Source organism: Salvelinus alpinus, chromosome 2, assembly GCF_045679555.1.
Source record: "Salvelinus alpinus chromosome 2, SLU_Salpinus.1, whole genome shotgun sequence".
Classification (NCBI taxonomy): domain Eukaryota; kingdom Metazoa; phylum Chordata; class Actinopteri; order Salmoniformes; family Salmonidae; genus Salvelinus; species Salvelinus alpinus.
In genome coordinates, this window is record NC_092087.1 from 71,254,544 (window position 1) to 71,274,626 (window position 20,083).

Consider the following 20,083-nt stretch of genomic DNA (forward strand, 5'->3'; position numbering starts at 1 on the left):
TGTTTCTGTGTAAGCTATATCAATCATTAACTTCCACAATAAATTACTGTAAATTGCATTTGAAAAAAGCTTAAAAGATGGATGATAGACATGGTGATAAAGAGTCAAATACAATGGACACCAGAACAATCATGTACCCCTTTTCCCCCCAAAAGCATATATTTATTTCAAATGATAAAACATGGTTGATTAACAAGTGAAATGACCATGGTAGGAATGAACAGGGTGAGAACATGAGAATCACAGTCAATGAGTGACCTGTGTGAGACTGAACATATCCATCAATTACATAAGTTACACACACAGTCAGGCATACAGAGAAGTGCTGCAAAGAGACCCGTCTCTCTGGCTGTCAGACAAAGCTCACAACTGGCCTGTTGATAAACATTTTCATCAAATTCCTCCCTATATAACAAGCTTTTTACAAACATTAAAATATCAATAACTACAATTTCCAAATTCCTCATACTTTATGTAAATAGACATTATTTATTGCATATTTAATACAAAAAGTGAGTATAATTAAAAAGTATTATATATATTTTTTTTTAAATTACAAATGCACTGGTACCAATAAGTATGACAATAGATATGTAAGGCAACAACCAGCCTGAGGACTACATAACAGGAATGGAGAAGATAAAAGGAATCTATTCTCATGTAGCTTTCTTTCACTGTAGTGGAATCGTAACAGAAATCACAATGCAATGACAGTATAGGTATCACACATTTAGGAGCTCATAAGTCATAAAAATTATATAAATCCACCATGATGACATTTCTGGGGCCTACTCTGCCTAAATAGTTCCCTGGTGCTCCAGGTGATGTTTCACCTAGGTACAGATCTAGGATAAGATTCCCTCCCCCAATCCTAACCTTAACCATTAGTAGGGAATATGGAAAACTGACCCCAAATCAGCTTCTAGGAGCAACTTCGCCTTACACATTCTTCTGGCACTTAGGTGTTTCCTTTTTGGTTAGTTGCTACCAACGAGAAGTGAGAATACATACAAAACCGTTCCTTGCATAGGAATGCATTAAAAACTCAAGCACTATGGTTTCCCTGTGGCCATGATAAGGTCTATTCCAAAAGGGCCACCAGCAGTAAAATCAAATATTTTAGTTTAAAAAAGAATGTATTAAAAAAAAAAATGTTCCTTGAAGGAACTCCTGAAAGACAGGGTTGAATGACTGACAGCCCTGCAAAGCTTCCCTTGGTCCAAAGAAAGGAACGAGGGTAATAATTTAACCATGATCACCCCCTTGTGGCAAGAAACAGGAACAGCATTGAACAAAGTGAAAGTAGAATTTCATACAGTACTCTCAAACGCCTTCCTTGATCAATAAAGTAAAGGCGCTTTGGCAGCTAACGCTAATTAAAGAGGAGCGGCAGATCCCTGAAGCATTTCGTAGTGTTTTTGTTTCAGATAAACCTAGAATGCAACCGATCTGAGCAGCACTTTCTGTTCTCTAGTGTAAAAACATGGCATTCACAGGTGCCAAGGTTAAGCGGTTATGCTGCCACAGAGCAATGCCATGAGGAAGAATTAAACATATCTAATTGGGAATGCCCCTCACACAATGTAAAGACTGTTACTCACTGTCAGCAAGACTCAACCTCTCATAGCATGACAAGCATTTAAGTCATTTCTCCTGTCCCCATTTCATTACTCAAAGTAATGAAAAACGAGATACCAAAAAACGAAGCCATATCTGTGTGACGCAAACGACAGCTTTTCTAAGTGTGAGAGGCCCCTCATTCTACTTCACCCAACTATTGGCACATCAAGGGAGAGAATTCTATTCCACACACACCTTCTCCTCAGGGCACTGGAAGCACGGCATTTTTTTTAAACCACCACGTACTATTGATACAACGCATTGTTGGCAACGTTGGTGTGTGTCCTATATTTTCCCACTGACGGCACAGTTACTGCAGTTAACCATAGAACATTTTAAAAACATCATTCATAAATCGCAGGAAATCATCAACATCATTATTATCGTGGATTATGCACACATTTCAAAAGATGAAATGCAGAATTCTTAGTTGGTCCTGCTGCTATAAAGTATAATCAATGCAACGCCCCCCCCATCTTGCAGAAAGATTGGCTTGTGGCCACAACAGTCAAACAGGTCTGTTCTTCAGCACCTCAGTTCAGAGTGGTTTTGTTCTATCATGCTGAAACAGAAGTGTCTGAAGTGTTTGTGCAAAAGAGAGCGACTGGTAGTGTAGGGTTTTGTAAAAACGTAGCGTCGAACAAGACTATTGAATTTTCTATAATGTTTGGGGTTGACTTGTTTCCGGCTGGTCTTATAAAGTGTCTATGTTTAGACCTGTATGTGTTTCGAGTGTCATGCCACTCCCCTGAACGTCCTCTGATTAGACTGAGTTATTAATTAAAGTCATTTTGTTCCTGAATTCCATAGTTCACCTTGCCACCGGTGGCGCTGGAGGTACTCCTCGGATCATGCCTACAGGAAGTAGAGGAAGCAAAGGTTACATCAGGTAAGTTCTTACCTCCAAAAACAACCGTGTGGCTCTTTTTTTTCTATGAATATTGACTCAATTCCTCGCATCATTCTCAAAACAAATTGGAGAAGGGGAGGGATCATGGACCTTCTCCAATACGATTGCAAAGGAGGCAAGTCGACAGAATCACGGAAAGACAATTTTGAAAGAGCCCATATTCACTTTAACTCAATCCCAGCTGACATTCCATATGGTAATAACATTGTGACAGTAGTGCAGAGGCCATATATTGGATGTTGTGTACAGTATGTATGCAGGCAGTGGTGTGGAGAATGAATTAAGCCTAAGCCTGTACCTGGTCCAGGCTTATTGCTTTTGCTGGGGTAGATCTTGGTGAAATTCCTATATTCCTCAGGGGGTGGGAAGTCCTCCACTGGGTGGAAGTCAAACTTGGACTCAAAATCCTCTGAGGGTTCAGAAAGGTAAAGGTCAACACAACACTGTAAATCAAGATAACACTAAACTAGTGCATTTTTGACTTCTCGAGCTTGCTCTAGTAATTTCCATTAACAAAGCCATGCACAACGGTCAGTTCTCCTGGAAACTTTAATCTGACTGTGCCATCTATGAACTCTATGAACGCTCTGGGTTGGTCACAACGCAAGAGGAACAACCAGGGGACATTCAAATGACTGAGCTGGCATTTGAATATGGAGCTATAATACCTGACAATCTACTACCAACAACAACTAGGCTACTAGTGTCTCCAACATGTCTGTTGGTTTGAGAGCTAACGTGGCAATAGTGTTCCAAATACACTGTGTTCAGGGCTGTGGAGGCTAATACTCAACACAAGATAGATTCTAAAAAGCGATGAAAAGCCGTCAATCACATCATATTAATCAAACGCAGTGACAGTTGCTCAAAAACTGGACTTCCATGAAAACCAGAATGTACAGGGGGCACTGAGGATCAGGACATGGAGGACATTAGCCTGTCCTGACTCACCTATATTGGACTTGGAGGATGAGGAGTGTCCGTTGCGGATTGGCGGGGGAGGCGGCGGGGGTCCGGTGCGGGAGGAAGATGAAGGGGGTGGAGGGTGCCTGGGCCCCCGGGTGTGGTGGGGTGGCTCCGAGGAGGTGGTGTTGGGAGTGACAGCACTGTGGATCCGGTAGGGGGGCGGGGGAAGAGGGGCTTGCCCACCACCCCCGTTTCGTGACCCAGGATTGGGTGCAGAAGGGGCTGCATTGGTAGCAAACAAACACACAATAGTAAGACCATGATGATGACTGATTAAAATAATCGCATAGCAGCAGTTAAGGCGTAAACATATCCCTTCCGACCTGTAACTTTCTGACAAATGTATGTACTGTACTCTACAGTAAACTGAAAAAGTGGTATAGCTCATTCTGAAAGTATTCAGACCCTTTGATTTTTCCACATTTGTTATCCTATTGCCTTATTCTAATTGATTAAATTGTTGCTCTTGGTCACCTCCCTGACCAAGGCCCTTCTGCCTGGATTGCTCAGTTTGGCCGGGCGGCCAGCTCTCGGGAAGAGTGTTGGTGGTTCCAAACTTATTCCATTTAAGAATGATGGAGGGCACTGTGTTCTTGGGGACCTTCAATGCTGCAGAAATTTGTTGGTACCCTTCCACAGATCTATTCGTCAACACAATCCGGTCTCGGAGCTCTACGGACAATTCCTTCGACCTCATGGCTTGGTTTTTACTCTGATATACACTGTCAACTGCAGGACCTTATATAGACAGGTGTGTGCTTTTCCAAATCATGTCCAATCAATTGAATTTTCCACAGGTGTACTCCAATCAAGTTGTAGAAACATCAAGGATGATCAATGGAAAAAGGATGAGTTTCATAGCAAAGGGTCAAAATACTTAAGGTATCGTTTCTTATTTTTAATACATTTGCAAAAATGTCTAAAAACCTGTTTTGCTTTGACATTATGGGGTAATGTGTGTAGATAGATGAGGGCAAAAATTATTTCATCCATTTTAGAAGGCTGTGACGTAACAAAACGTGGAAAAATTAAGGGGGTCTGAATACTTTCCAAACACACTGTATGTCCTTAAATAAAATACCATGCCCAAGTAATCAGGACTGGCCAAGTTGCAAGAAAGACTAGATACTGTAGGCTGGCAAAGAGAGAAAGAATGAGAGCGCAAGGAATGCCAGAATATTCCAGAGAACTTGTGGAAGGCAGAGAAACCAGGAGGCCTCATGGCGAAGGCCTCAGCTGTCTAATGACAATTTGCGGCTGCGTATTCAAAATGTTCAATTCCAAATCAACCCCTAGGTCCTCTGAAAAGGTGGAGCAATTGTTATATTGCCATTACCATTAGAGCTGCCCCCCCCCCCCCCCCCAACAAAAAAATATTGGTTGACCGAGAGTCGTCTGTTCTTTCGAACAATCGATTGGCAAAAAATGTAAAAGGTGTATTTTCAAAATAAACTATATGTAGGCTACTGAGCTTGTCTGATGCTTCATTTAAAATACACAAATTGCTAAAAGAGGGAGGGAGCCAGAGATCTATACAGCCTAACCAGAAGAACAAAAACCTACTCCCGACCCTCCTCTGCCCGCTGCTGCCGCTAATAGGCTACACCAGTGGTCGGCAACCTTTTCCATTAACTAGCAAACTTGCAACAGTGTATAAAATATTCTGGGCGCTCAGAGTTTCCCACATCAGTGAGCTCCAGACAGACAGACACAGCTGTAGGCCATTTGCGCAAGGGCTAAAAAGTCATCCGTAGGCCTATTTTATGATGTTTCCACCAGATTTGAACATTACTTTTTCCCCCCTTTCATGCTGCGTGGTAATCGAAAGTGAGAAAGCTGGAAAGATTGTTCAAATAAGCTACGTTGAGGAATTATTGTATTTCTCAATAGATGTAAAACAGACTTTGTTAACTTGCTGTTTGAGGCAAAGAAAAAAAAATACTTTGAGAAGCTCCACAGTGATGGCGAGTTAAGAAAATCAGAAATGGTATCAGCTCCCCAAATAGGCATATTTATAGGCCTACATTTGCACGCAGGCCAGGTAGAGTAGTCCTACTTCTATATGTATAAATCAGGTGCGTGTCCTTACTCAAGATTGACAATAGCACTCCAAACAAAAGACAATGAACACATTGACAACTCGTAAATCGAATGAAATAAACCAAAACTTCACAAGTGTAGCCTAGGTTGTGCGCTCTGCAAACAATGTGTCCACTCCTACAATGAGAACAGTAAGACCGTAATAAAAATGTAATGACTGCATTAACAGAAATTACCGTAACCAAACATTGCAGATTAGAAATGGGAATTAAGGGTAAATGTACTACTGGTGTGCCATTCCCGCAGCCTCCGTAATGGATTAGTCCACTCAGACAGGCATGAATTAGACATGATTTTTAAATACATATTTGCCACTGCTAGACAAAAAAAAAATAATCTTGGTCGACCATCAGCCTATTGACCAAACGGGGTCAGACCTATTTACCATAGAGATAGATAGAGGACTCTAGTGCCCAAAAGCCCAATTTAGCATGGGCCGTGCCATTGGGGACTTTCTATGGTTAAGTAAGGATCACATGATTCCATCCAGGTCATCAGGAGGGATCAGCCAATAAATTACAGTACATCCCAAAAGTATTCAGACCCCTTGACTTTTTTCACTGTTACATTACAGCCTCGTTCTAAAATTAATTAAATTACCATCTACACACAATACCCCATAAGGACATATTTTTTTTAAATGTTTGCAAATTTATAAAAAACAAAAAACAGAAATACCTTATTTACATATGTATTCAGACCCTTTGCTATTAGACTTGAAATTGAGCTCAGGTGCATCCGTTTTCCATTGATCATCCTTGAGATGTTTCTACAACTTGATTGGAGTCCACCTATGGTAAATTCAATTGATTGCTCATGATTTGGAAAGGCACACACACATGTCTATATAAGATCCCACAGTTGAAAGTGCATGTCAGGGCAAAAACCAAGCCATGAGGTCGAAGGAATTGTTCGTAGAGCTCAGAGACAGGATTGTGTCGAGGCACAGATCTGGGGAAGGGTACCAAAAAACATCTGCAGTATTGAAGGTCCCAAAGAACACCGTGGCCTCCATAATTCTTAAATGGAAGAACTTTGGAACCACCAAGACTCTTCCTAGAGCTGGCCACCCGGCCAAACTGAGCAACCCGGGGAAGAAGGGCCTTGGTCAGGGAAGTGACCAAGAACCCGATGGTCACTGACAGAGCTCTAGAGTTCCTCTGTGGAGATGGGGAGAATTTTCCAGAAGGACAACCATCTCTGCAGCACTCCACCAATCAGGCCTTTATAGTAGAGTGGCTAGACTGAAGCCACTCCTCAGTAAAAGTTGAGTTTGCCAAAAGGCACCTAAAGACTCTCAGACCATGAGAAACAAGATTCTATGGTCTGATGAAACCAAGATTGAACTTTTTAGCCTGAATGCCAAGCATCACATCTGGAAGAAACCTGGCACCATCCCACAGTGAAGCATGGTGGTGGCAGCATCATGCTGTGGGGATGTTTTCTGCGGCAGGGACTGGGAAACTAGTCAGGATAGAGGGAAAGATGAAAGGAGCAAAGTACAGAGAGGTCCTTGATGAGAACCTGCTCCAGAGCGCTCAGGACCTCAGACATGACAACTTCTCTAAGCACACAGCCAAGACAATGCAGGAGTGGCTTCGGGACAAGTCTTTAAATGTCCTAGAGTAGCCCAGCCAGAGCCCAGACTTGAACCCGATCGAACATCTCTGGAGACCTAAAAATAGCTTGAGAGGATCTGCAGAGAAGAATGGGAGAAACTCCCCAAATACAGGTGCATCATACCCAAGAAGACTCAAGGCTGCCAAAGGTGCTTCAACAAAGTACAGAGTAAAGGGTATGAATACTTACATACATTTGATATTTAACATTTTCATGAATTTGCAAACATTTCTAAAGAACAGTTTTTGCTTCGTCATGATGGGGTATTGTGTGTCGATTGAGGGGGGAAAAACAATTTAATCAATTTTAGAATAAAATGTGGAAAAAGTCAAGTGGTCTGAATACTTTCAGAATGCACTTGATACTTGTGAGCAAACATTCTATAACTGCAGGTGGGAGTAAAATCGGCAACCTTGGCTTCATACCTGTTCCAACAACACACTACAGGTAACAAACAGTATGCCCCCTTTCAGTTCGTTTGCCAACTCGTAGTAGTAGTAGAAGAAAATTGACTCAGTGGCACTGTCCAATGCTCGGACACCATAATGGGACATAAACAATGTTGAGATGTCTAAGACTATGGCTACTACCCATCCTTTCCTTTCCTTTCAGACCATGAAATTGTGTGTGGAAGAAAGGATTGATCTGGAAAAGGTCATTAAACTGTGACAGTAGTCCCTTGATAAGACCAACGGCTCCCCAATATAAACATTGAGGTTTGTTCTAGTACCTGATCTCTTGCTGGGGGGCTCCCTGGCAGGTGGGGGTGGTCTGCCAACGCCTGGAGGTCCTGGAGATGGCGAGGGGGGTGGAGGAGGTGCATGATTGCGTCCGCCGTAGCTGCCGCCTGAGGTGTTCTTCTGGTGCAGAGAGTTGTGCCTCTGGGGGAGTTTCGGAGCCCCATCTCCACCATGGTCCCCCATGGGGCCATTGGAGGTGCCCCCAGAGGAGTGCCTGTAAGGTGGGGGCGGAGGGGGCGCCGAGGACCCCCCAGTGGGCGGCCGCGTGGAGGAAGGAGGCAGTCTTGATGAAGGAGGAGGGCCAGAGCTGGGCAGAGCCGGGCCTCTTTGGGGCGGCGGGGGGAGGGGCTTCTCCCGGCTGTTGCTGATGCCTACTGGGGCCTTTTGTTGCGGGGTTGACGGGGCATTGCTGCGGTAACCACCTCGGTTAAATGGCGGGGGAGGAGCTGGGGCGGATGTGCTGGGCTTCATGGCCCCTGTCGAAGAAGGTGGAGTGGGTGGGGCTGATGTGCTGTGTTTCATGCCTGAAGGAGGGGGCGGAGCTGAGCCTGAAGTACTGTGCTTCATGCCCCCAGTGGAGGAGTGGGAGGAGCTGGCACTGGTTGGGGGGCGGGAGATGTCGGGGAGAGAGGGGCGGTGGGAGCGCTGGGGCTCCGGGGGTGAAGGTTTGTCACTTGGGGAGGGTTTGTCTCCTGGGGAGGGGGAGGTAGAGCGGCCTGGGGTGGGCCGGGGGGCTGCAGGTCTGGAGCCTGGGGGACGCAGGGCGGATCTGCCCACTGAGGCGTCTGGAAGGAAGGCATAGAAACACACATTTTAGAACACTATGCATAAATACACCCATTCACATCAAGCTTCATAGCAAATGTAGAACATCTAATAGCCTGGGTGCCAGTCTGTTTCTGCAGTATATTTATAGTAGCGTATTTATATAGGGCCCTATAAAATCCATGTTGTGGAGAACGTGGACGGAATCCAGACAAAATGGAATTCAACAATATTCAAAAAAGTGTGTTGAACTTAGTCATTTATTTGCCCAAGTTAATCATAAAACCTGAAAAAAAAATGCATCAGTGATTCCCAACTTTCTAAAATGGCACAGGAATGCCCGTCTGTGTGTGCGCAGTGGGCGCGCGTATGTCTACACTTTTTGTAGCCGTTAGCAATGATGCTAATGATAACCTTCTTCTGGTAGAGATGGAAAGGCTTCCCCAAAAACCTTCCCAATTAAACGTTAACTAAAATGTAGCCTATGCCTACCTGGCAGAATGATATGATTATTTGCATCAATCCAGCGGCCATTTGTTTTGCAAACTCTGCAATTACAAGCGCTACAGAAACGTTGCTGAACAACAGTCTCTTGCTGGTGCGAACTTGCATTAAACTACACCCAAAAATCTAAATAAGCATTGCTGTGGACTTAGAACATCCAACTTGTTTTTTTTCTCTATTAAAGCTGCAATATGTAACTTTTTGGGGGCAACCTGACCAAATTCACATAGAAATGTGAGTTACACATGTCATTCTTATTGAAAGCAAGTTTAAGTGGTAAATCTGTTCTGTGTGTGCTATTTCTATGCTTCCTGTTCTTAAGTTTTGATTTTTACGTCTTTCACACCAGCTTCAAACACCATCTTTTTGGTTATGGAAAAGATTTCGCAGCGTTTGAGATGGTACAATGATTCTCTATACTATACTTGCTTGAAATTAGGCGATAAATTAGTAAATATTTTCTTAACTATTTATTTAACAGCATTGTTGGTTAAGGGCTCGTATGTAAGCATGTAAGGTTGTTGTATTCCGCGCATGTGACAAATAAAATTTGATTTGACTATTAGAATTTTAGCAACCAGGAAATAGTGGAGCAATTTCTGTATTGTGCACATTTAAAGTGTGATTGAGCGTGAAAACCTGAAAAAACGTGGGAAAACAAACCTGGGAAGAAAAAATAAAAATTAGCCCTTTTTCTCCCCTATTCTGTGGTAGCCAATTGGTAGTTACAGTCTTGTCTGATCGCTGAAACTCCCGTACGGACTCGCGAAGGTTGAGAGCCATGCATCCTCCGAAACACGACCCAACCAAGCCGCACCTTCACACAATGCCCGCTTAACCCGGAAGCCAACCCGGAAGAAGCACCTGGTGACCGTGTCAGAGTGCATTGCGCCTGGCCCGCCACAGGAGTCGCTAGAGCGTGATGGGACAAGGACATCCCTGCCAGCCAAACCCTCCCCGAACGCGGACGACGCAGTTACAGGTAGTTACAGTCTTGTAACTGTGGGTCTCCCGGTCGTGGCCGGTTGCGACAGAGCCTGGACTCGAACCAGGATCTCTAGTGGCACAGCTAGCAACTGTGATGCAGTGCCTTAGACCACTGCGCCACTCGGGAGGCCTAGAAAAACAAATTTAAGATAAAACTAAAACAGAACCAGGCAAAAAATAAAGCTGAGTTTATGGGGCCCCATTTACATTCTAATCATATGAAGGGAATTCTGCTTACCTCCAGCTCCAACTGATCGTAGTTTTGGCATGCCCCCAGCGAAAAGGCCCCCAGAGCCTCCCCCTGACCCACCACTGCTCCCTCCTCCTCCTCTACCACAGCCACCACCACTTTCCTTTGGTTCTGGGGAAAGCAGAGGTACAAATGTCCTTGTTACACTGTTGTGTTGATAATGCTTGCATTGACATTGTTGAAAGCTATTTGTGGCAAGGAATTTTGCATGTATAGTACCAGTCAAAAGTTTGGACCACTACTCATTCAAGGGTTTTTCTTTATTTTTACTATTTTGTACATTGTAGAATAATAGTGAAGACATCAAAACTATGAAATCATGTAGTAACCAAAAAACTATTATATATATTTTTTTTAAGTATATATTTGGCATTCACTCAACCAGCTTCACATGGAATGCTTTTCCAACAGTCTTGATGGAGTTCCAACATATGCTGAGCACGTGTTGGCTGCTTTTCCTTCACTCTGCGGTCCAACTCAATGCTGGAGAATGCTGTGGTAGCCATGCTGGATAAGTGTGCCTTGAATTCTAAATAAATCACTGACCACCAGCAAAGCAAAACACCCTCACACCTCCTCCTTCATGGTGAGACAAACACATGCGGAGATCATCCGTTCACCTACTATGCATCTCACGAAGACACAGCGGTTGGAACTAAAAATCTCAAATTTGGACTCAGACCAAAGAAAACATTCCCACCGGCCTAATGTCCATTGCTCGTGTATCTTGGCCCAAGCTAGTCTCTTCTTATTACTGGTGTCCTTTAGTAGTGGTTTCTTTGCAGCAATTCGACCATGAAGGCCTAATTCACAGTGTCCTCTGAACAGTTGATGTTGAGATGTGGTCTGTTACTTGAACTCCGTGAAGCATTTATTTGTGCTACAATTTCTGAGGCTGTTAACTCTAATGGACTTATCCTCTTCAGCAGAGGTAACTCTGGATCTTCCATTCCTGTGGCGGTCCTCAAGAGAGCCAGTTTCATCATAGCGCTCGATGATTTTTGCGACAGCACATGAAGAACTTTCAAAGTTATTGACATTTTCCCGATTGACTGACTTTCATTTTTTAAAGTAATGATGGACTGTCATTTCTATTTGCTTATTTAAGTTGATTTTTCCATAATATGGACTTGGTCTTTTACCAATTAGGGCACTCTTCTGTATACCATCCCTACCTTGTCACAACACAACTCATTGGCTCAAACGCATTAAGTAGGAAAGAAATTCCACAAATAAACTTTTAACAAGGCACACCTGTTAATTGGAATGCATGCCAAGAGTGCAAAGCTGTCATCAAGGCAAACGGTGGCTACTTTGAAGAATCAAAAATATATTTTGATTTGTTTAACACTTTTTTGGTTACTACATGATTCCATATGTTATTTCATAGTGCTGATGTCTTCCCTATTATTATACAATGTAGAAAATAGTACAAATAAAGAAAAACCCTGGAATGAGTAGGTGTGTCCAAACTTTTGACTGGTACCCTATGTATGCATGTATAAACGTACATATAGTCTGTGTGTGAGTGTGTGTCAGCGGGAGATGAGGAGTGTGCAAAAGTTAGTGAACATATAGGAGATAGAAACTATGCTACTTACTCTCTATAATAGGTGCACTTCGGTCATTGACCACTCCAACCTTCTTCAGCCTGGCTCCTTTGGAGATGTCAGAGAGCAACGCTCCTCTCCCCTTCACCTCATCCCGATTCAACTTAGGTGCTCTAGTGTTCGCCTGAGGAGAGGATATGAGCAAACCACCATGTTAGTTAGGTTGACCACGCAAATGATAACATGAACTGCATAACGTACTGTCGTTATAGCAACAGATAAAGTAGATGGCAATGCAGCATTATGGTGCAAGTCGATAGTAATCCACATGGTGCCTGTGTGGGTGTGTGTTTGGCCAGCTTACACCTTCTTGGTTTGTGTTTGGATTTGTTTAAAAGGTAAAAACTGCATAATTCAATTGCAGCCTTTATAAACAAGGCATATCAACCCTAGAAATCATACTATGGGAAATGTGGGCATAATAATATATTAGGCATAGTATCTAACATCAGAAGGTGTCGTATCATCCTTAACAATACAACAGCAAATAATGAATGACTTCAGTTATTTTATCATGTAATTATGAATCTCTAGAAACCCTTCAGAGGACTTCTGAGTTTTGTCATGTTTTGAACATCGGTTTAGGAGCTGGACTGACCTGGTTGAAGGCGGGGGGAGGGGGGGGTCCTGGAGGAGGAGGGGGAGGAGGAGGGACGGGCATCCTGTCCCTCTGTGGGCACCTTGGGGAGGAGGTTTGTTCACCGTCTCAGCTCTGGGTACACCCTCAAACTCCTGCGAAACAAGACAGAGGGGAGTCTCGGCTCAATTAAATGCACACAACAGGGTAAAAAATGAACACTCCTGAACCGAATTGGGGTTAGAGTAAAATTGTACATCCTTGCAGTGTCATGATTGACATTGGTAGACTGTATTGAATTTAGGCAAGTCAAGATATCATTGGGACATCTGTTCAAGGACCATTACAATTCACCTCTATTTGTAGTTGTTGACTACAATGGTGGCGTGGCCCACACTAAAAACAGCTATCCTCAAATTCTACATGCATATAGTCACTCTAGAATGATTCAGCTCAGTAGAGCGCCCCAAACCAGTTCGCTGGCTGGGCGGAGCTCATTGTGAATACAGACATACAGCACGTTGAGCTAGGCCGCGCAGCAAACCCCACCCTCCTTCGCTCACCCCTAAACTCCATTCCACAAGCTACCTGTCAAGAGTGTTTGAAAAGGTTTTCACAGAAGAGAGAAACAAATGGAATGTCATCGGGTGAGCTTGCCAGTGAGGCGATAAGGAACGGAAACGCAGCAGCCGTTGTAAGTTGCTACCTCGAGTGAGCAAAACCGAGAGTGGACAGCACAGCCCACCACTTCATGACTCATCCATTGACAAGATTTGATGTTATTGTTTTTGCCCTACCGGCACCAACCATTTACACCAATCAAAATGTCTCTAGAATCTCCCATAAATGTTAAATTATGTTGAGCTCTGGTGACTGAGGCAGCCATGGCATATGGGTAACATCATTTTCATGCTCATCAAACCATTCAGTGACCACTCATGCTTCCACATGGGGCATTGTCATCCTATGGGGGCATAGCCATGGTAGCCAAAATAATGGCCTGCCCAGCATTTTTGTACATGACCCTAAGCATTATGGGATGTTAATTGCTTAACACAGAAACCACACCTGTGTGGAAGCACTTGCTCTCAATATACTTTGCATTCCTGATTTACTGTAGTGTTTTCATTATTTTGGCAGTTAACACCTGTACATGCGCCTACTTGGAGAATTGCCAATGGACTACAATGTTAATCCTATGTCTAAAGTTTTATGACATTCTTACAAGGTAGGGGAGGTGTCCTTCTCCAACCTAATATGTGACCAATTGAGTTAGTTCTATTCTTTTGTGGACGGGGAAATAAATGAGAAAAAAGTGCATGATGTCATTAAGTATTTTGGGCCTAACGTCATAAAACAAACTAGCAATCCTAAAACGAGCAGGCCTGAGTCAGAAGTGTCACTTGAATTTCACTTTATGATATGCAGAAAATGTGACTGAGTTTGTTACTGAACTGTAAGCACAGATTTGACAAGGGAACATTCCAAATCATAAGTGGTCTCGAGTCGCTAGCCAATGTCTATGCACACTCCGTCAATCTACAAGAGGTGACAGGTGAGCGAGCCCAAAAACATGCAAGTTAGAAGAAAAATGCAATTCCTTCCTCTTGGCCTAAAAGTTGAACTACATAACTGGGCATTGTTGTTTAAATTAATGTAGCAATATAAGTAACATGTCTATAAAGTGTGTTAACTAGTCATTATCTGGATAACATGTTGATTTAACGAACGTTAGCTGGGTGGATTGGCAGTGACTTACCCCGTCTCGAAGGATTGTGAGTCTCGTCTTCAATAACAACATGAATGGAAACTGCAGTTGTGGCAAGTTTGCTAGTTAACACAATCCCAGGCAGTAGGCGGCTCTCTTGGTTACTTGCTTAGAAAATCTAATAAAAACTGCGGGACACTAGCAGCTAAATTAGTTTACTAGCGAAATCAACTAAATCCGATACCCAAAGTTAGCTTGCTAGCTAAGTTACTGTTTACTCGCGACAGCTGTCAAGTGGAATTTAGCTGGCGTTTTAACTATGGCTGTAAACAAGTTATATTTATGTGCAAAAGCTAATTCGAGGTACGCGTATCTCCAGTTTATATCCTATTTTCATGTACTTTTTATTCTGCTCTCGTCTTGACCAGCAAGCAAAGCGAGATTCTCCCTTCACAACTGTTTCTCAGAAACCCGGAAATGGGCCGTCCAACACAAAATGGAGGCAGGTAACAGGATCACTGCCGACGAGTTTATCAACTGACCATTTATTTTGGGACTGTTCTTACGTCAGAAGAGTTAGATTTTATTTTAAAAGAAACGACTAATAATGTTAATCTTAGAGACTCTGTTTTATTTTGATCCAAATGATATGGATCCTGATTTAACTTTCATTGTTAATTTGTTTATTTTTCATGGAAGATCCTTTATCCATAAAATGAAGTGGGCAAAAAACAAACCCCTCTTCACACTATTGAAATTATATTTTGAAATCAGTAAATATAAAAACAAAAAAGCAATACCCACCATAAAACTTTGACAAATTGAAAATGTATTCGATATGCAATGCCCGTCTGTTAAGCTTTATGTACTCTTGTTTGTATATTTGTTTTTGTATTCGTGTTCATAAAAAAAGAAAAAAATATGTAAAAAATATGAAAATAAAAATAAGTTTATCAACTGGGAAAACAGCGACCTCCATGGAATGAAACCTGTAGGACACTCACGAGAAACGATCTATAATTAGTTTAAAAACTTTGAGGACACCCTTGTGTGTGGAGCAGGGTCCTCTTCTTGCTTTTGCCTTATGTCAGATGTGTGTTCATGCATGTAAAATGTTAAGAAAAATATACAAATATTGCTTGTAAGAGAAACCTATATGCATTTCACTTAGTCTGATACTTGTACAGTCAAGTGAACAAACTGATAATCATTGCACTTAGTGAATCTGAATTCATTTTACAAAATTATTGTGATATCCCAGACAGACAATCTGACACTAGGTATTTTGCAAAGATAAACCTCTTTATTTGAAAATCTTATAAAATGACTCCATTTGCATGAGATGTTGCATTGCCATTCAGCCAAGACATGACAGATCAAAAGGCACTGTTGAACATCTCTGCTCTCTGGTGTACTGATATTTAGTTGTTGCATAATTCAGACCCAGGACACCAATTTAGACCTGAGTCTTATTCATTAGGCACACATGGGAGCAAACGTTTTCAAATGGTAACGCAAAAGATCATTCCTATTGAAAAGTTTCAGGTAGTGCCTGCCGCCTCCACTTCAAGTAATTTGTTCCCATTTGGAACCTATTGAACAGGGCCCAGTTTCACAAAAACATCTTAAGGCGAAGTTCATCATTAGAACCTTTGTAGGCACATCGTTAAATCTCTGAGCTGTTTCCAAAAACCATTGTTGGACTTAAACGCTCGTAATCGAATGCCTGGCTCAGACCACTCGTAGCACAGCTAAGTGCATCGATAGATGCTTTTTTCCCTCCGGCGTCACTTGATACACAGATCTCCACTAAACATAAAATTACAGTTTATTTGCCTCGGACTGCTGATAACTTCAGAACGGAGTTCATTACAAATACAAAGATGCCAACATCTTTGCAATTGATACAAACAAGCGAGGTATAAAAACACTCTTCAAATTAAAACCGAGATGACTGCATTAAAATCTAAATAGCCTACAGTAAGTGGGATATAGGCCCATTTCAAATCATATTGAAATACATTTCATGTTCAATCAATTGAGTTCCATTTTGCTACTTGTATGATACTGTCTGTAATTTGTCTTAATATACATTTCATGATGTGCCAAATCTTGATTTGCCTAATATTTTAGCCATATGTGATATCTTTCTGTGAGCTGATCCATCGTCAGTATCGTGGAATAATTAGAATGTTATGGTAAGATTTGAATGGAGAAAGCTGATCAGAGAGCAGCGTTGTCTTTATTCCCGATCCTATCAGTATCGACGTGCCTCAACGACACTTAGTGAACGCTCTCTCTGCCTGGTGTTTTGGGACGCATTCCAGCCGGTGTCTATTCCAAAAATTTCCACCGGCTAAAGCTATGACGTTTAAATACCTATCTCCCATTTCTTTTCAACTAGCAGTTGATTTTCAACAGCGGAGATTTGTATAAACCTTGCTGTCCATCTCTGACATTTGCAACATTGTTTCAAAATTGAAATTCGATCTCCAGCTGTCCCATAGTAATGAACGTGTTGGGACAGGATAGGCAGGCAGACAGCTTTTCTTAGCCAGTCGAAATCATGAATCAACTGGCATCATTTTTATGGATATACACAAAGAAATGTCAATAGGATCGGTAAAACGAAATGCAGCTAGTTTGTAGTCTTTCCAACTTCAGTTTGAAGGGATTGTGTTAGCTAATTCCTCTGAACAGTGTCCTGATGAGAAATGTCTCTGGAAAACAGCTTAAACAAACGCAGTTACTTTGCTGTTATTCTGGTTGCGCTGTTTGACCTGACTAAGTTAACCATAGTTGGCTAGCTAGCAAGCAAGGGATAAGAATGTTGCCAGCCAGCATGGCAATAGAACATTTCGAATGAATGACTGGGTTGCGTCCACAGATACAGAACAAAAAGAGTGAACGACTGGGTCGTGTCTCTGGCAACCGATAGAATTAATGACCAGCCTGCCTGGGTAGCAACCTAAGATTTGTGTCTGGCTTGCGTCCATAGATACAGAACATAACCCAGTCATTTAAATCAGATGGCAAAATTGATATAGATATGCAAATACTAGTGGTTTGATTCAACAAAAAAAATCACAAGCAACGTATTGAGGCATTGCCTTCGTCATTAATCAAAAGATAATCAATTGAATTACGAAATAAAAAAATATATTCCCTTAGATTTTTCCGCTTCTTCCCCTCAGGTTAATTTCAGATGCCAGGCCCAACCAATGCCAGGCCCAGGTTTCCCAAAAGCATCCTATGGTTCTAAGATGAACTTAGCCTTAAAATGTTTTTGGGAAACCGGGCCCAGAGATTAACACATGCACTCAGCTCAACTACACCACAAGTATCCTCATTCTAAATGCACATGGCAGAGAGCAGCAGCACACATTTCTTAGAACAAAATTTCAAGTATAATCTTCAGAATCCCGATTAAAATAGTCCAGAAGATGGACTCCTCTTCCTCAAAGTCATCCTCTGGAGCATATCTCTGCTTCCCCCCGTCCTCCTCAGAGGGGTACAACCTTTTATCGAACGGGTCCTGGAGGGAAGTCTGATCATAAAACACCCTCATCTCAAACTCACTCTCCTGGTGCGATGGGTGCCCGTAAATGCCAATCCCCACGGGCCTCACAAAGTCTCCAGGCACTACGACCACGTCCTGGCCGCAGGTGGCAGACTGCAGCTTGTAGGTGTCGAAGCTGGGCCGCAGAGTTTTGTCTGAGACGTACAGGTCTGCGTCCCCCTTGAGGCTGCGCATGTGCAGGATGATCTTGCCATCGTGGTTGAGCCGCAGGTAGCTGTAGTTCCCCGCCCCGATGTGGCCCTGCACCACGTGGAGCAGGACCCACTCCGTAGGAAGGGCATCCTCTTCCAAAGAGTGCAGGAACCCCCCAGCCTGAGACAGGAGGAACGCCACAGCCAGCAGGCTGCTGCACAGCACCATAGTGGAGATGGATGGTCAGAGTCACCAACTGGACAACACCCACCTTCTACCATCTGTTGATAACCTGAAGGGCAACACAGAAACAAATGCATTACCTACAGTACAGTATAAGCATGATAAAGCTTGTACAGGGCAAATCCTCAAGGGGGAAATATGGTCTTCAGCCAGAACATAGTGTCAGACTGCCAATTTACTTTTAAGGGATGTTTAGAAAACTGACACCTCCTGTCTGTAGAGCACTGTATTGGCTACAAGCCATGCACTATCTCTGCTCTATAAATACAATAGCAAGCTAGCTTCTTCTAAAGATTAGCAATGTGTGACCTCTGCAACCTTGTATTATACTACACATGTTTAGCAGTTACTTCTTGAATAGCCATCTGTAAAGACGTTACGCACACCCTGTCTGTCTGCCTTGCATTGACTGCTGGCTAATGCTCACGTCCAAGTCGCTGGCCTGTGATTTTGTTATAGAGCAGCCACAGACTGGCTAATCCCATTAACAAAATAGATTATAACGCTAGACTCAGTTATGCGCTAACGCAGAATATAGTCCTAAAGCAATTGTTTGCTTTGCAACGTTTGACAGCGCGTGGCCATGATGTGGACACTTTAGCTAGATAGCGAAACGTCAAGTGAGTATTGTTCTGGTGGCTAGTTAACTATATGCAAAATGTATATATTTAACAATACATAAGCAAATAGATTTTTACTTGATATGAACATAGCTACATTTCATCAGCCTTACAAGGAGCAAGCTACTGCTGCCAGCGTTCTTCATCCTAGCAAACTGGCTAGCTTGCTAACTGGCTACGCTAAATTAACGTTACATAACTAACTAACGTTAAATTAGTTGTCTAGCACAAACAAATTTCCGGGGCGACGAGAAGCAACAATTACTGTTATCACAATATTTAGCAGGTTTGTGGAACAAGACAATTAGCTACTCACCAGTACATTGTTCCGAGCACAGATTTAGTAATGGTTATTGTTTTGCCAGTAACTAACGAGCCAGTCAGTGTAAAGTTCACTTCTTCCGTTTTCCGGGGTATCTCACACCTAAACATCCACTGGCGCCGCCTACGGTGCAGGGAAAGTAGTACATTCATAATTGAACACAAACAACCAGGTAACACTGGGCCTATATTAATCACGTCATCCTAAAAATGTACATTTGATATGGGAACTTCTATATAAATAGACAATGTGATCCTAACCAGTTCTCTATAAGTTATTTACAGTAACCTGATCTATTTATTGTCAAGTTCATACCCACACCCCTCGGTAACTTGTTTGTAAGTGTAACGGATGTGAAATGGCTAGCTAGTTAGCAGTGGTGCGCGCTAATAGCCTTTCAATCGGTGACGTCACTTGTTGTGTGCAGAGGGACCCTGGTTCGCGCCCGGGTCGGGGCGAGGGGACGGACTAAAGTTATACTGTTACATTGATGCTGTTGACCCAGATCACTGGTTGCTGCGGAAAAGGAAGAGGTCGAAAGGGGGTGAGTGTAACGGATGTGAAATGGCTAGCTAGTTAGCGGTGGTGCGCGCTAATAGCCTTTCAATCGGTGACGTCACTTGCTCTGAGACCTTGAAGTAGTGGTTCCCCTTGCTCTGCAAGGGCCGCGGCTTTTGTGGAGCGATCGGTAACAATGCTTCGTGGGTCCCTGGTTTGCGCCCGGGTCGGGGCGAGGGGACGGACTAAAGTTAAACTGTTATATAAGCTTCACACAGCAGTAATGTTGTTGCTAGAGGAGCTCTGAACCCCAAACACCATTTTAGTAGCC

The 20,083-nt window shown here is 42.8% G+C and overlaps 2 protein-coding genes across 4 annotated transcripts; both read right to left on the bottom strand.

The window, feature by feature from the left end:
- Positions 1-134: 134 nt before the first annotated feature.
- LOC139567664 (WAS/WASL-interacting protein family member 2-like) lies at positions 135-14,858 on the bottom strand. Of its 2 annotated transcripts, XM_071389065.1 has the most exons (8): positions 14,409-14,858; positions 12,671-12,804; positions 12,064-12,196; positions 10,451-10,573; positions 7,947-8,741; positions 3,482-3,718; positions 2,829-2,939; positions 135-2,475 (listed from the first exon to the last, which is right to left on the bottom strand). In XM_071389065.1, exons 2-8 carry the CDS (start codon positions 12,731-12,733, stop codon positions 2,432-2,434), a joined length of 1,506 nt encoding a protein of 501 aa, XP_071245166.1. In that variant the 5' UTR covers positions 12,734-12,804; positions 14,409-14,858; the 3' UTR covers positions 135-2,431. The 2 variants fall into 2 exon arrangements, with proteins under 2 accessions (XP_071245166.1, XP_071245167.1); XM_071389066.1 differs by lacking the exons at positions 12,064-12,196; positions 12,671-12,804; positions 14,409-14,858 and adding an exon at positions 10,090-10,342 and having other exon boundaries at positions 10,451-10,538.
- Positions 14,859-15,638: 780 nt separating this feature from the next.
- Positions 15,639-19,613, bottom strand: LOC139567665 (UPF0669 protein C6orf120 homolog). Of its 2 annotated transcripts, XM_071389067.1 has the most exons (3): positions 19,570-19,613; positions 19,249-19,377; positions 15,639-18,361 (listed from the first exon to the last, which is right to left on the bottom strand). In XM_071389067.1, the coding sequence occupies exon 3, from the start codon at positions 18,295-18,297 to the stop codon at positions 17,746-17,748; it is 552 nt and encodes a 183-aa protein (XP_071245168.1). In that variant the 5' UTR covers positions 18,298-18,361; positions 19,249-19,377; positions 19,570-19,613; the 3' UTR covers positions 15,639-17,745. The 2 variants fall into 2 exon arrangements, with proteins under 2 accessions (XP_071245168.1, XP_071245169.1); XM_071389068.1 differs by lacking the exon at positions 19,570-19,613 and having other exon boundaries at positions 19,046-19,249.
- Between the last annotated feature and the right edge of the window lie 470 nt (positions 19,614-20,083).